The sequence below is a fragment of the Corvus cornix genome, chromosome 4A (genome assembly GCF_000738735.6).
Source record: "Corvus cornix cornix isolate S_Up_H32 chromosome 4A, ASM73873v5, whole genome shotgun sequence".
Classification (NCBI taxonomy): Eukaryota; Metazoa; Chordata; class Aves; order Passeriformes; family Corvidae; genus Corvus; species Corvus cornix.
Window position 1 is genome coordinate 1,533,715 of NC_047058.1, and position 16,812 is coordinate 1,550,526.

At 54.9% G+C, this 16,812-nt stretch overlaps 1 protein-coding gene across 1 annotated transcript in view; it reads left to right on the top strand.

Annotated features, from left to right (window-relative positions):
• Positions 1–248: 248 nt before the first annotated feature.
• Positions 249–16,812, top strand: part of AR (androgen receptor) — a 37,875-nt gene continuing 21,311 nt past the window's right edge. Inside the window, 2 exon segments of the mRNA XM_039572093.1 lie at positions 249–703; positions 705–1,378. Of these exon segments, the coding sequence (XP_039428027.1) occupies positions 467–703; positions 705–1,378 (911 nt within the window). The 5' untranslated portion in view covers positions 249–466.

The following is a 16,812-nucleotide window of genomic DNA, read 5'->3' on the forward strand; positions in this document are numbered from 1 at the left end:
CAGCGGGCCGGGCCGGGCAGCCTCATCCCTCTCCGATCCGCCCTCTGAGGCGCCAAAGCCCGGACACTGCGGCGGGGCTGCGGCTTCGCGTCCGCGCTGCTCCAGGGCCGCCGGTGGGGCCGCGCCGAACCCGGGGCCAGGCGGGCGCCGCTGCCGCCGCGGCCGTCACAGGGTTAATCTCGGCGGAGCCGCGGCGCGGGGCGGTCTCCCCGCCGCGCCTCCCTCCCCGCGGCCTCCCCCGCCCGCCCCTCGCTCTGCCGCCGCACCTGCCCGCAGCCCCGCCGACAACTTTCCCTGCCTGTTGCGCGCACCGAGCTTCGTGCCCGGCGGCCACTGCCATGGGCACCGCGGGGCAGCGCCACGCGTAGGCGGCCCGCGGGGGTCGGCCCGGGAGCGCTGCCAGGGCTCTCCGCCCTCGCCTCGCTCCGCCGCCGCTGCAGCGATCGCTGCCCCGCGCTCGGCGAGCATGGAGGTGCAGCTGGGGGTCGGTCGCGTCTACCCGCGACCGCCGGGCAGGACCTTCCGCGGGGCTTTTCAGAGCTTCTTCCAGAGCGTCTGCGACGCTTTCCAGCCGCGGGAGGAACCGGGCGCCGGGCAGCCGCCGCCAAGCGCGCCCTGCCCGCCGACTCCCCCCCGGCCGCCGCCGGACTCCCCCGCCTGCCTGCCATCCCCGCCCGGCTGCCTGCCGCCCCCTGAGCCCCGTTGCCCCCGGTAAGGCGCTGCCGGCCGCCGGCCCCGCCATGGGCTCGTCTTTTCCCTGCGCCGGAGAGCTGAGGGAACTGCTGGGCGAGGCGGGCGCGATGCCGCCGCTGCTGCCGCCGCCCGAGACCGAGCCCGCGGACAAGGAAGACCCGCTGGGCGACAGTGCCCGGCAGCTGTGCCGCGCCGTGTCCGCCTCCATGGGGCTGGCGCTGGAGGCGCTGGAGATGCCGGCCGAGCCGCTGCCCCGCGAGGACTGCATGTTCGCCGTGCCCGCCGGGCCGCCCCGCGCCCCGCGCCCGCCCGTCCGCGACCCCTCGCCCGCCTTCGAGGCCGCTCTGGCCGCCGAGCCGCCCGCCGGGCCGGGGCTGCCCCGCGGCTTCGGCCGCGTCAAGCTGGAGAGCGCGGCGGGGCCGGCGGCGGGCGGCGGCTGGGGTGGCCCGTGCCGCTTCGGAGCCGAGCTGGTCCCACCGGGCCCCGCGCCCCCTTGGCCCACCTTCTTCGCCGAGGAGGGGCAGCTCTACGGGCCGTGCCCCGAGCCGCCCGCCGGGCCGGCCGACTGCCCTGCCGATGCTTGGTACCCACCGGGCCGGCCGCCTTTCGCCGCGTCCGCCGCCGGCATCAAGAGCGAGCTGGAGCCCTGGGTCGAGGGCTACGCCGGCGCTTACGGCGATCTCCGGTGAGTACCCGCGTCCCGCAGCCCACCGGCATGCGCACGTTGCACTGTGCTTCCCGCCGGCATCCTGCATCCCACCTCCCTCCAGCACCGGCATCCTGTGCCCGCACCCCTCATGCCACCTTCTGCACCTCGCAGCCCACCGGCACTCCGCGCTCCCCCAGCCGCCCCCGCCGCCTGCCGCAGCTGCCCCGCGCTCACCACGGGTCCAACCCCGCTATGTCCTGGCTGTTCCCGCCTTGGTGTACCTCTCCGCTGCAGAACTTTCCCTTTTGCCGGGATGCTGACATTTGGGACTGACTAGGCGAGATCGTGCCAGGAATACCGCGGTGCACGCCCGGTGTCCCCGCCGTCCCGTGAGGTCGTTGTGTTTATGTCGTTTCCTCACGCATCTGTTATCCCGCTTTCCCGGCCGCTGGGAGCGGGCGAGATCGGGACGCTGTGCCGCGAAGCACGGACGGATCTTGACATCGAGTTAAAATCCTCCTGGCAACTTGTCCCGCCGAGAACTGCCTGGGAATGCACTGTGCAGAGCAGGGAACCCCGAATGTAGTGGAAGAGAAACATCACCTGTGCTTCAGGGCTATTTTAAGTACAGGTAGAAAATGCGTTTTAAAGTAGAGCTAGAACAGGTTTTGGGAATGCACCAGGGGAGGGGAGATTCGTTTGAGAAGTAGGATTCAATCAAAAATAATTTTGATTAACCTCAAAGAAGATGACCCATCTCTGTAAAATAGCTGTACAGCATCTAAACCAATGGGCACCTGCATGCTCACCTGTCACAGAAAAACGTGGCCAAGCTGATGGAAATGGGAGGGAGAATGGGCTGTCCAAGGGATTTTCTGCTGGCTCAGAAGCAGCCCCATCCAAGAGTATGTGAGACCTTAGCTGGGGTTTGCATCGTGGGAGTCCTGCATCCACACACTCACTCCGTGATGCTTGGGATGCTGGGAGCAAAGGCTGAAATGAACAATTAGATTTTACCTCTAAATTAGCACTGGGTGAGTGTACTGCCTCTGGGCTTGTTTGTGTTTTAAATGCTTACAGCTTCATTTGGGTATTGGGGCAAATTCCACCCACACAGTGATTTACTGGGGGATTGTACAGAGATGTCAAGGGCTTGGCAAAAGAAAAAAGAATAAAAGTAGTGACAGGTCGGAAAGAGTGCAGCTGTGAGCATCATCCAGCTGTGAGCTTTGTACGTGGCAAAGCTCCGAATGTGCCTCTGGAGTCTGGGTAAATCTCTGCTGGAATCAGTGCAGAGGGGGCAGGGAGGAATCGAGTTGGAAAATTTCAGCGTTCAGATGCTGGTGGTGGTGGTGCAGGTTTATTCCGTGTGGCTGTTCTGCCTGCAGAGCCTGTACAGTGGGATCCTGCACAGACAGGGAATGTTGCACTGAGGAGAGCAGGTGTGGACTCCCATGGAGGTCTGCAGGCAGTCTTGGGGGCTGGACTAGGCAGCAGCAGGTACATTTTGCCCGGGTCTTGCCTTAGAGATAAACGACATTTCCCTCATTCCTGGTGGGAAGTGCTGTATAGTCCTCTTCCTTGCAGCTCTGTTTGATGTGCTGTGCCTGTTTCCCCTGGCAGACTTCTGTGGGATCAGCAGGGTCGGAGCTGGCACAGCAACCTTTACACCACCAGTATCTTGTCCTTTGAGCTCCAAGGCTTGTACAGTGCTACCCTGCTGCTGCAGAGGTGTAATGGGCTGGCATCGTGTCTCTGTGTTCAGATGTAATTTTCAAACACCGTAAGGAAAGCGGAACACTTGTCATGGTCTGGCTCAACCATATGTGTTAATCGCTGCCAGGCTTACATTTCGTCCTAGCAAAGTCTCCATTAGCTTTACAGCGTGCTGCTGGCCCCTTCCTGCAGCTTTGCATTTTCTCCTGGATCTGTGGGTGCCAGCGCAGGAACAGCCTCTGCTGCTGCTGGAGCTGGAACAGCGGGTCATGTACCAGCATCCCAGGCAGCAGTGACTGTGGGAAGAAAGGTTCGTGGGAGCTGAGAGGCTCTGTAGTAAAATTCCCTGATAGAAGGATGATTGGCTTTTGGACCTGCACCCCTCTGCTGTCTGGTGCTAGGTCTGATTTCCTGCCCTACTTGACCTTGCACGTAGAGCTTTCCCCTCGTAGCCTCAGAGGATGCAGCCTCAGTGTTCTGTGAGGATGGTGAGGGACACTTCTGGGGCTTTACAAGCCCGGGGCAATGGGCACCTCAGTGCCCTGTGCTTGGGGGTGCTGCTGGGGGAAGAGGCACAGACAGCCCCCTCTGCTTTGGAGAATAAGGAGTGTTTCAAGGTGTGTTGCTCCTACTTTCTTTCCTCTCTGAATGGTCCTGCTGTCTGCCAGCAGGATCATGGCTCTTCCCTCACAGATGAAGTTCTCCCAAGCCCCATCTCTATCCTGCTGCAGTTGGGACCAGGTATGGGTAAGTATTTTTTGAGTTAAACACCCTTCATACAACACTAAAGCGTGAGCAGTTCTTAATATCTGGGGGGGGTGCCAGGGTTTAGGGGCGCTGGCACATCTCAGAAACATTATGGGTATTAACACGATTTGGTTTAATTTAAAGCTGTTGCTACAGCGTCCCTGACTGCACCAGTCAGGCTTACAGGTAATTAGCAAATTAACCTCAGGCTTTGTTACCCTGTGGATTTAGAGATGTTTCTCTTTGTGCTCCGCTTATTGCATCATTACTACCAGCAGTCTTTGAGGTGACTAAATAACCTGTTTCAGGAGCAAGATGCAGCACTGTCAGAATAAATCCAAGGTTCTGCCATCAGAAGACAAATTCCAGCAGCAGGTGGGAGGGGGTTGGCCTCTGGTTTAGAATGAAATGGAATTAGAGAAGGAGCTGTTACTAAAGCAATGGGATCAAGGGAGAGGAAAGGATATAAGGGGCTTTTGGCTCAGGAAAACCTGCTGTCCATGTAGCTTCAGATGGTTTTAAGTGGCATTTGCGATCACTGCTGTTACCTGGTGCGATACTGGTTACAATCCTGTTGTTTGTTGGTTACATCTACCTTTGGTTCCTTTCCCCAGTCTGGCTGTGGTCATTTTGGGCCAGTGCCATGTGTTCATTCATCACCTGGCTCGACGGCTCTGTAATCGTTTCAGCTCTGTAATTGTGATAGGCTTACAGATAACACCTGCAGTAATTCCTGCCTGTGGAAGGAGATAAGATTGACAAAGAGATGAAGGGCAGCTGTTACGCCAAGAGGCAGGAGGTCGTTTTCAGGGTTGCCCGCACTCCAGTCTGTGCCCAGCAGCAGCTGCTCTGGCATCCCAGTCCCAGAAGGGCTCTGGGGACCCCCAGCGCTGCACCAGCAGAACTCCAAAGCCCTTGGGAAAGGGCTGACCCTCCCATCTGCTGTTGTCAGCGTGACCTTTCTGCTCTGGCAATTGGCCATAGGATGTAAATATTTCTTTGAAGACGAGAGGACCATGGCAGAACCTTGTGTGGGCAGCCAGTCTCTTTGGCCCCTACGGACACATGGACAGGGAACCTCTGGTGGCCAGGAGAATTGGGGATGTGCTAAAGCTTGTTGTTGGTTCCTGATAAATGGAGAAAAGATAAACAAATTTCTTCCTCATCACCTCTCACCCTTTCCCTGCTCAGAGACACAGGATGGCTGTGATAATCCATCTGGAGCTGGATTAGAGAACTCAGGGGTTGGTTGAATGTGAGCTGGCATGATACCATGGCAGGGTGCATGTCTATCACGGCTGGAGCTGAGGTTGTGAAACGAGTGATACGCTGAGGCTGGGTAACTGGAGCTGCAGAGATGTTGGAGCTGTGCTCAGCAAGGAGAACCCCTCAGGACTGGGGGAGCAGCCAGGTGGGCACTGCTCAGCGCTGTGCTGGAGCACGGCACTGGCGGCTCCTTTTCCTCGCTCCTGAGCATATATCAAATATCATAAAATGGTCTCCTCCTTTTCCCCTCCCTCCTCTGTCTGTCTCTCCCTCTCTTCCCTGCTCTCCTGTGCTCCAGCTCTCCCTTACCACTGGGAAAGGGAGATGGATCACCTGTCAGGTGTTGGGCTGTGGAGGGCAGATATGTAGGGTGTCTGTGTGGGACCTATCCAGCTGCTCTAAGGGTACACAGCGTCTCTTTGCCTCTTCACTGCTCAAAGGCAGACTTTGCCCCATCCTCCTCTGGGCTTTCCCATCCTCTTCTCCACACGTCTTGAATTTTTGAGCTCTTACACCCTCTGGAAGCTGATTCCACAGTCTTGTGCTTGGTATCGGCAGTGATTATTCCACCCTGGTTCCTCTCAAGTGTTGGTTGCAGTGGAAGGACAGGCTTTATGTGGCACTTGGGGTTGGAAGCAATGGCTGAGAAATCAGAAAATTTTGCGAAAGAAACAATCCACAAAAAGCTGTCAATGGGTCAGAGTCACACAAGTATTTTGTATGTTCTCCCGAGGCTTCAGGGCTGGAAGCTGCACAGGATCTACTCATGGCAGCTCTTCTCCAGCTTCTGCAGCTTTTACATTCTTCCTGCTGTTTACAGATTCCCTCATTTTCCACTGCACAGATGAGCTGTGCTTTGCACCACTCCTTGCAGCCAGTCTCTGGCATAACCATTGGTTTTCCTCCTAGGAGAACTTAATTCCAGACTGAGAGCCAGTTAACAATGGGAAGTACTTTGGTGCTGCTTCTGAGGACAGAAGAGTGTGTCAAAATACTGATTTGTATGTTTCGTAGCCCAGGGGACAAGAGTCACTCCCAGATCAGGATTCTCACTGCAGAGATGAGGTTTTCTCCCTGTGACAAGATCCCTACCATGGGTGCAGGTTCCAGCCCCTGGGGCAGGATCCCCACCGTGGGGACAGGCATCAGTGGGTGCTGGAGTTGGGATTTGTCCCCATGGCACAGAGCCCACGATTCCTGGAAGTCGCTGCCTCTGGCCCCTTTCTCAGAGCGAGGAAGGTGTGGGACGGTCCTGGGAAGAATCAAAGCAGAAACACTGTAGCGAGGCAGCGAATGTGAGCGGCATCCCAGGGGCAAAGCCAGCTCCCTGCACCAGGACCCTCCAAGGCCGCGCTGGGCTCCAGCAGAGACAAGAGCCTGCTCTGTGTCCGTGCCAGGGGTCACCTCTGAGTCCCAATGGGAGCTAAAGGAGGATTGCGGATGGGCAGTGGGAGGAACAGGCACAGCGGAACTGGAGCAGATCAGAAGTCAGAGTCTGTGCATGGCGAGAGGGGCGTGCTCCTCAGCCGGGAAGAAAGCTGGAAACAGTGCCATGTATTGCAGGAAGAAACCACAAAATTTCCTAAAATATTGAAAATTTTGTAGTCATATTTTGCAGTCGTTTTGGTGTGATGAAAATAGTTTAATTACACAGGGTTAAGAACAAGTTGTACTAGAGAGCAGTAGCTCAGTTCTTTGTGATTTTCTGTCATTCCCATGAATTCCACTCTTGGCACGGACGTTCATTCATATTTTATAAATTGCTTGTTTGAAGGTGCCTGTCCCAGTTTGCCAGTTCTCAATTGCCAGTTGCTGTCTAGACTTGGAGCACTCACTGGAGGCTGCTGGGTTGGTGTTTGCAGTAGATACTTTCTGCTAGTGATTGTGGACTAAAATTACAAAAGAAAGAAATTGTATTTATTTTATTGTCCTGTGGAACATATAAAATTTATCAAATGAGTGTTTACTGAAAGAAAACTGTTCAGTGGGAGGCTTTCTATGACTTCTAGTAAAAACTGTTTGTTTCTGAGAGCCACCCTGGTAGATCCCAGAGATCCATGCAGCTGTGGATGGCTCTGGAACTTTGGAAATATATAGGAAAAGTGAAGATTCCCCCTTGCACAGCTGCTCAGCCTCATTACTTTGTGCAAGTTAATTTTCTTTTTGGAAGATTTTCTGCAAAAGACACATCTGCACCTCAGACGGATGCAAAGCAAGTGCCACAATGCCATCATGGACAGCCTGGGCCAGCTGGGGAGGGCAGCTTGGTGACACCACGTGCATGTAGTGATGTGGCACAGGGGGCACAGGTACCTCCCTTTGGGGTCATCATTGTGTAAGAGGTGAGCATTGACCAGAATGATCTGCTCTCACCTTGGATGAGCCCAGCTCTACACCATGTTCATAGGAGAACAGCAACGGCAGCGCTTCCTGTGGGGATACTGGATCCTTTCTAGCTCTTTCTTTTCCTCCAGAGATCCAGCATACAGGAGGCAGATGTCCCATCTCCTGTTGTAGCAGAGCATTTATGCCTGGTAAACGATTAAGAGGCAGATACGGTCACATCACTGGCCAGTGCAGGCTTGCCCAGTGGTGGCCTTGGCAGTGGCTGGTGGCCCTGGTATTGACCGTGGCTGCGCACTGTGGGGACCAGAACCAGCCCTGTTTGTTAACAGCAGTAGTGGAATGAGGGAGCTCATTGTAATGAAAAGGAACTGGCCCAGTTGTCATGGCAAAGATGTGTGACGGGGGTTCTCCATCCATATTCTCTCTTGCTGTTACCACTGCTGTCTGCCTCGTACTGAGGTGTGTGCTTGTGCTTTTTTCTGCTTTAAATCTAGTCATCGCAACCCTGATTCTTCCTGCCAGTGTTTTTAAGTGACATTCAAAGTATCCTCTAACAGTAATAAAAATACTCCCAGTAGTAGTACTTTACTGCTGAAGCACTCATGAGCAGCGATTCATTCAGCCTCCTGGCAACTGAGGAGAAAGAAATTGTCCCTCTTCTGCAGGCAGGGGCTGAGGTTTGTCAGCAGCCCCTTGGTGCGTGTGAGTGGCCGCAGCCCTGGCAGCTCAGCGCTGGGGTCCCAGGGGGCTGTGCTGGCTTTGTGCCGGGTGCTGGGGACCGTCCTGCAGCAGCGTGCTGGACTTTGCGCCCCATCCATTGGCTCGTTCACCTCCGCTGCCCCAGTGCCCCTGTCCAGCCCCCGCGGCAGTGTTTGCAGAGAGGGGTTGCGGGAGTGCAGCATCGTGCCTCGGGATTGCGCTGGAGCCGCCGCTCTCCCCAGGGACATCTGCAGGATGCCACGGGACAGGAGGGCAGGCTCGGTTTGGCTTGGGTCGTCTTGGGTCAGCTTGGCTCAGCTGCTGTCATGGTGCTGCTTGCTCCCTGGTTAGTGCAGTCTGAACAGAGGCCAGAAAGAGCAAGGTCACCCGCTGCGCTCTGGCTCGGAGCTCCCCAGCCCCCGCCCGGGGACGCCTCTGCAAATAGTGAGAACACAGGTGCTGACACGTCCTCAGAAGTGGTGGGATTGGTTTCACAGACCTCAGATTAAGTGATTTGCAGTAGTAGAAGTACTCTTAAAAGTGTAAGCCAGTTCCCCAGGTATTTATAGCTGCTGCCCTTTTCCCAGGCCACTCCAAGCAGCTCAGGTGTCCACAGCAGTGGATTACACCCATGCTTTCCACAGGTGTCCTGGTGGCTTCCCTGTGCCATCCAAAGGGAAAGGGAGTCCACCCTAATAAGTTAATAATGATTCCTGGGATGAGGAATATGAATGAATAATGGTTCATGGGATGAGCCTGTGTTTCTGCTGAGGGGTCCATCATGTTGCCTGGTGCGTGGGGCTGCTGGGGGCTTGGTGGACCATGCTGAGCACCGCGTGACAGGCAAGGCAGCTGTCACTTCCCAAAAACCTCTGGGGGCAAAAGATACGACTTAAGTCAGGATAGGAGAGTCAGTGCAGAACCACCAATGCTGGGACACTGACAGTGCTGGCCCAGGATGCCCTTGGTGTGGGGATGGAGCACTGTGGGCAGCCTTAGCTGGGGCAAGCAGTCAGGCACAGGCATATTTACCGTTTGATGTGTCTGCCCTGAAATCTGGGTGCTCCTGGGACACATTTGGGGTGTGCCTGGGCTGGCAGAGCCCTGCTCAGGCTGTGCAGAACAGGAGAGCTGCCCGAGAGCTCCATGCAGAGTCCCAGCCACCCCTCATGCGCTGGGCATGGAGCAGTTGTAACGATTTGCCTTTCATGTCTGCAGCCAGGTGTCTGTGACAGGCACTGCTGGGGGGATGTCCTGGGTGCTGGCTGCCTGATCCAGCTCTTGCTGGAGCCTGAGGAGTCTGGTCATAGACTCAGGAAATGGTTTGGGTTGGAAGGGCCCTTTCATTCCACTCCCCTCTACGGGCAGGGACACCTCCCACTAGACCATGTTGCCCCAAGCCGTGTCCTGCCTGGCTTTGTGGCCTTAGGATGGGTGCATTCTGGTGGGTGCCCTCTCCCTCCACACCAATATGCTCCAGAAGGGACTAGACATGGGTTGGCTGCAGACAGTGGCTTTGGGAAGAACCTTGGGGCAAATCCTTTTGTGTTACGGCAGCATCTTCATCTTCCGGACCCCCATCCTGCTGAGTGCTTCTGGAATTGCTGCCAGCAGGAGCAATCCATACAAATGCCAGAGGGGACGCTGCAGATCTCCAGAATACATTTTACAGAGGATGTGTTCAGTCCCTGGGATGAGGTGGGAAAACCCTGGAGATTGCTTCCTTCCCCTTGTGCTCTCTCTGCCTGGGGATGAATGGAGGAGGCTTCTTGTCTCTCCCAAAATGACATGACACTTCTTTCTCTGGTGTTTTTACCAGCCCTCAGCATTTTGGCTCCTGTTACATATTTTAGCTGTGTTTGCTTCCTTGCTGGTTAGAAATGGCAGAAAAAACCGCTTTGACCTTGGCTTGTGTGCTGAGAACAGAGCCCAGGCACAAGTTTCTGTATCACAAATTTCCTCATGAAGGCTCCTGCCTCCTCCCCCTCGTGCCAACCATCAGAGCAGCGTCTGCACATCTCCCAACCTGCTGTTGGGACGCCTGGATTCCTATTTCCAGTCCTCTTGAAAGGGAAACACAGGGAAGGAGTTTTTGTGCTGATGGGGTTAATAGCTTTCATCTGGGAATAAATGAGGTGTGTTAACTGGAAAAGAGCTCGGATTTACTGTTTCTCTTGAATAGTGTGTGCCTGTGCACATTTGTGGATGTTCATCATCCTCCTGTGAACACCACACCCAGATGGTATGTGTGTTCTCTTCTGTATGAGGAATATCCCCACCCCTCACCCCGCGGCCTGCAGCATTTCCTCTGCAGACATGTCCCTGGAGGGCAGGCACCGTGCCCTGTGCCACCTGCAGGAGGAGAGGTGGCTGGAGCTCTGTGAGCCTCTGTGGGTGGCACAGGGCTTGGTGTGGAATTGGCACTGCTGCTTCTCCCCGCTCAGACACTGAGAACCAGCCCCCCACGTCACCCCCACTCCCTTTCCTGCTGGCTGGCAGTGCCAGCTCTGTTAGCAGGGCAGGGCTGGGGGACACGTGTCTGGGGCCATGGGTGCAGTGTGGACCGTGACCCCCTTGGCTGGCTCTGGGCTTTGTCCCTGTGCATGCTCCTGTGCTCCAGAACATGTGACATCGTCCCAGTGAACTCAGCCTGTTCACATGGATTTAGTTTTTCTAGCTCTCCGTAATTTGCTTTGTTTTCACATGTCCCCTGTGGTCAAAAAGTCTTTTGTCTGATAATAGGATCTTCCCCTTATGAAGAAATCTACTACTTCCCAGTCTGCTCCCCAGTCCCCTGGAGCCTCTTTAAATGGTTAGAAAAACAGTAGCAGCACAGGGACTTTTTCCCTTTCTTGTTTAGAGCACAGCCTGCGCCAAGTGCCGGGTCCTTGATTCTGGGCCTTGTTGGGGGTGGTTTGAAGAGGGGGCAGAGCACAGTGCTGGGGAGCCTGCAGGATGGAACATCCCACTGGAGCTGTGCTGAGGGTTGGACAGAGCTGAGCTGAGATGGGAGCTGAGGTTCCGGGGCACAGCTCTTCTCTTCTTGTTAGGTTCACTCTCCCTTTTGCCACGTGGGTGCTTAAACCCTTGGATTATGGCCCGAGTTGAAGCAGTTGTCATGTCCAGCAGGGAGAAGGTGGCAGCCTGGAGTTAGCAGGGTGGCTGGCCAGTCCCTCTGCATGTGATTGCAATTAATGGAGGGGGCTCAGTGTGTCCTCCAGGATCCCCTGGGACCAGTGGGGATCTGTTAACTCCTGGCCATGCTGTGCCCTCCTGCTATGCCCCTGCCCTCCTATTGTTTCAGAGTTGGGGTCAAGGCGGGTGCGCAGCCGCTGTGGCTGCAGCGTGTCCTAAGGTGACTCTCTCACTGCTCACTCAAAGAGGCTCGGGAGAACACTCTCAAGGCTGTGAGGCCTAAAATTACACGTGGCATCTGTGTTTTAGTTTGCAGGTGGGCTTGAAAGAAAATGATTACTGGCTGCTTTCATTCCTCTCCTGCTTGGAAAAGCATGGCCAAGGGGTAGGGGGCAGGGCTTTGATCCCCAGCGTGCCACAGCTCTCTCTGGACATCACTGCCCAGCAGGGCCAGCCCAAACTCCAGCGTGGGTCTGTGATAACAGGAGGACCCCCCATGCCCACAGGTCCCTGGAGTCAGCTGGTTGCACTGCTGCAGGGCTGTGGGGCTCTGCTCTCTGTTTTCCCGGGAATGCTCTTAGCCCCCAGAACGACAGGTCTGGCTGTCCCTGCCATATGTCATTAAAAGAGCAAACTGGCATCAAAGCACTGTTTCCTAGTCCATGCCTGGCTGGGCTGCCCTCAGTTGTCATTGAGGTTGGTACTGGTGCAGCTGCCTGCCCATCCATCCATCCATCCATCCATCCCCACCATCCAAGCCTTGTTGAGGGGCTGGTCCTGCCCTGCTCCTGCCCCAATCCCTGTGCAGCTGGCAGGTGTAGGCAGCTGTGAGCCGCAGGCACACCAGGACGGCTGGGCCAGGGAGCAGGAGGGATTGGTGGTTGTCAGCCAATGGCTGTGGGTTGCTGGGGGATTTGCTCCTGTGTTGCCTGTTCTGCTGAGACTGGGGCTGAGTGGCAGGGAGACCAGACACTAAATATGTGAAACCTTCCTTACAATTAGTGTGTTTCTGGCTGAGATGACTCACAGCATGATCCACTTGGAGGACGCGGGAATACGATACTATTGCACAACTCATGAAGTCTCCTCTAGAAACTCAGTGCTTTGCCAGCAGAGCTGAAGGGAAATTCTGCAGATAGAGCTTGTATCCACTCCCAGGCATAATAAGGCAAAGGATTTTTATGCCCCTGCAGCCCTGTCTCTGCAAAGGTTTGGTCTTGATAGAAACGTGCCTAAAAATAACCCAGTTCTGCTGGTAAGTTGTGGGACCAGCGCTGCAGCACCACTGCAGTGATCCTTGGCGTTCCCCACTGCAAGGGGGCGGGAGGGGGGCTGCTACCCGAGATGGGGGGTTCTGCTTCTTGCTCCGGTCCCCGTCCATCCCCAGGGCTCCGTGCTGTGCCAGGGGGAGGGTGCTGGCTCATGCCGTGTGCCTCCCCAGTCAGGTGCCAAATCCATGGTATTTGTGGTCTCCTCATGTTTCTACACCAGGTCCCACCCTTGTTGCCGACTGTTTTTGCCTAGTGCTTCCTCCAATGGAGAAATAAAAACGCAGAATTTGCAGCACTGGTTTCCTTAGCAATAATTCTGAAGGAAGTGGGGAAAATATTTCATGTTTTAAATATCTGAGTCTGGGAATGAATCCTGGCGTCCCTCAGCAGCCCAGCTGGGAGCCAGCCACTGGCCTCTGGCCACCAGCACAACTTGATCCTTGTTGCCCAGTAAAATTCCAAATACATTTGGAGTCCACATGAAACTGATTGGAATTGTTCTTCCTTGGGTTTCTCTTGATAGCACCGTACCAGATGCTGTGGTTAGCTGGGGGACCATGGTGGTCTTGGGGGCCACATGGCTGGTTCACCCAAGGTGCTGTGCCCCATGGCTGGATGCTGGCACAGTGTTCTGTTCCTCTGGAGATCCTCCTGGCAAACCGGCTGTGAGAAAAGCCACCAAGAACTCACATCCCCTCTTCCAGAGCATTTCATAAGCATCACTTGGTTTTGGAAGAGGGGAAAGGTAAAAGTTCTCCTGCAGGTGAAGATGTTGGTATGTGGCACTACAAGTCTGTACCCTGGATGCTTTCCTGGGAGCTGTAAGCCTGTACCCACATCTGGCATCATGGTAGTGTCTCTTGGAGCATGAAATATATGTATCAAGTATGTCTCATTATTTGTGATTTTCTTTACAGGCACATTTTCTTTTTCTCAGCAGAGGAGATGGATTTGAAGATGGAAGATTATGGTGTGGCTTAAACTACTGCATAAATATCAGTCAGGACGGAGTGTTTCCTTGGGAAATAAGTAGGGTTCTCCATGCAACAAGGATACCAAGGTCCTGTCCTTGGTAACTGCAGGTGACTTTGCAGTCATCAGGAGGATACAGTGTAGGGCTCTGATGACCTCGGGGGTGCTCCTCAAGGCTGCGGCCTGCCTGCAGCCTTGCTGCTCCTCCTTTGCTTTTTGTCCCCTTTGTGCTTCGTAGTCAGGTGAGTTCCCATCTGAAGCGACCTTGCGATGCGCTCGTGCTGTCTCTTTTTGTAGGCACCTGCTCCGGCTGGGGGAATCAAGTGTTCCATCTTTTCTGAGCTGATTCATTTAAGCTGCTCCCTGAGCCCCTGGCTGGACATCAGGCTTTGAGGCAGAAGTTTTGGTGTCAGCTGTACCAAATGCAGGCAGCAGCCTCCGCTGTGGCCACTGGTGAGGTGCAGAGGCTGCAGGGTGGCTTTGCCCAGGCTTTGTATTCCAGGTGTAGCAAACCTGCCACCTTTCACCTTTTTTTCTGCTTCTTCCTTATGGATGACTGGAAGGTGAGAGCCCAGGATGGCCATTAAATGGGGGGACTCCCCAGGAGTCTTGGTTATGCCGTGGCTGTGCCGCCTGTCCCATTTACGGGTGTGCAGTGCCTTGGCTGGTCAGGTGGCAGGTTGGGGCTGTCTCCTGAGTGCAGGGACAAACAGAGGCTGGGTCCATGCAGCCTGGAGCAGCCTTCATGCACCACAGAGGAGCACAGGAAAGAAAAGAGCCAGGTGCTGGGGTTGAGGGGGCTTCAGCGGAGACCTGCTGTGTGAAAAATAAGTTGTCAAAATAAGTAAACAGAGTGTCTGAAAACAAAAACCAGAGTTTAATTTGGAGATTTGAGAAGGGATTTGTGCAGCTGTGCCTGTGGAAGCTGTTTGTGCCCCTGGGGCTGGGAGGCAGTGCCAGGGCCGGAGAGCTGAGCCTGCTCATGGGAGTTGCTGGTGGGAGGACCTTTGCTTTCTCTGAGGTGTGCTCTTCCTTCCAGCCTGCACTGCTGGAATGCTTGGAAAACACATTGTCATCTTCTAATATTTATTTAAATCTGGTGACAATCCAGTTCCTATGTGTGTTTACCAGGCCTGGGGCTCATGCTGCACCCTGCTCTGCTCTCAGACGCTATCGTGCCTCTGCTGCCATCGCACATGAAAACAAGGCATGGACACATTGGAAACATCCTCAAGACTATTTAGAAGAAAGGACATGAATTCAGTGTACAAGGCTGCACGTTTATAGATTAAATGGCTCAAAGCATTTTAACAGATAAATGCCTTAAAGTTTATGTGCAGGCCTTGTTATCTGGATGAGTGTGATGTGGTGGCTGTGAGCGCAGGCTTGGCTCAGCTCCGGCTGGAGCCTCTGGCAGCCAAATAACAGTGCAAGGGGACACAAGGATGTGCCTGAAGTGAGCAGTCATGCTCTTCGCTGAGCATGGGTCTGGCCCCTTGGTGAGAGTCACAGAACTTCATCCAGGCAAGAGCCCCACAGCTGCACTGAGGGGAAGCCAATTAAATTTAATATTGCATTAGAGAATGTCATGCACAAGTGATGCTGTTTTAAAAGCAGAGATTCCTCCTGAAAACATCAGAATGTCTCAGAAATGACAGTACTTGAAATGACTGGATAGGGTTCTGTGTCACCTGAGTTCACGTGTGAGTGCTGGCTCAGTTCTGGCTCAGCATCCTCCTGAGCATCACAGATGTGCAGGTTTTGGGCACAGCATGGTGAAGGTGCAAACCCCCTTTCCTCAGGGAATATGGGACCAGGGTGCTCTGCTCTGGCATTCCCATGTGGGATGAGCTGGGGGTGTGTGGCAGCCACCATCACTTTGTCCTGGTCTGGCTTAGGGGTGGGAAGTCACGGGTGACAGGGCAATTGTTCCCTGGCTCCTTTTGGGCAGCCTGTGCTGGCTGTTGCTGAGATGGAAACTTCCTTTGTGGATCAGGAGAAGTGGTTGGTTCCTCTCTTACCAGTGCTTGCTCTTGGCTTTCTGGGGGTATTGTAGAACGTGGCTGTTTAGTGAAATTTAACTAATGACAAACAACTGCTTGCATTGCAAAATGATAGTTTCTACTCTCCAGAAATAGTTGCATGTGACAGGAGCTCAGTAAACCCTCCATTTCATTACAGAACCTTTCTGAAATGAGAGTAAAACTCATCCTAGAGCTGTAGGAGAGATACTGTGGTTGTTTGTCCCTGCCCCTCAAAGCCACCAAGCTCCTTTGTGACAGCTGCGACCTTGGCCTTCAGGGCCTGTGCTGGGTCTGGCATCGCTGCCACCGTCACCACGTCCCAGTTGTGTCTGCCCCAGTGCACTATCGCCCTGCTTTGCGCTCTGCAGCGGGGCTGACACTTGCCATAGATTGTACCAACTGTGAGCCCCCCACAGCGCGCACGGGGCTTGTTTTGGTCTGACCTGAGCACCAGCACAGCCCCACGGAGTACAAACTTACACCCAGAGGGAAGTTCAGAGCTGCCAGTGGTGAGCTGGCCGTTGAGCCACCCCTCGTGTCCCTCCTGTGTGTGTCCCTCCTGTGCCCTGAACAGGGGCGAGGGGCTGTGGCACTGCTGCGCACTGACACCCTGGGGCAGGTGGCACCTGGGGCTCTGCCCAGAGTGCTGCCTGTCCCACAGCCCTGCAGCTTCTCCAGGCACCTCTTTGGCTCATTGGCCAGTGTTATATATTACCTGCATGTTTTGAGAACACCCTGTAAATGTCCCTTGGAATCAGGAATATGGATCGTTAGGGGAACCATTAGCATAGCTTGCTCTGAGTTGCTAGAAAATTTTACATTATGTTTTTCTTGCAATTCTCTCTCTAAAAATAAAAAAGAAAAGGCAAATTGGCATTGTTTGAAAGTCAAGGGCATTCCTGGGCAGATGCTTCAGCTCTGGGCAGTGGCTGCTGGCAGAGAACCACATTGGTGTTGCGGGGCCTGTGGTCGAGCTGCTCCCCACCTGCCTTAACACCATCTCCTGCCCCTCTGGGTGCTGGGGCGGTGCATACCCCACCAAGCCTTTCCCCAAGCCTGTCCCACGGCCAGGAATCACCTTCCATGTCAGCCAGTGTCCTCCAGTCTCCATCTGTCAGTGGCAGTGGGGCCAAGGGTGGCTGAGCACAGAGGGGCATGTGGGGAGGCCTGCCCAGGGGCACATGTATGGGGTACTCTCAGTACTCACCTGCTGGAAGGTGTTTCTGTACTTGCACAACTCTTCCCGTACAGGAACAGCTCTTTAAAAGCTATTTCAGAAGCCACTCAGTTGCGA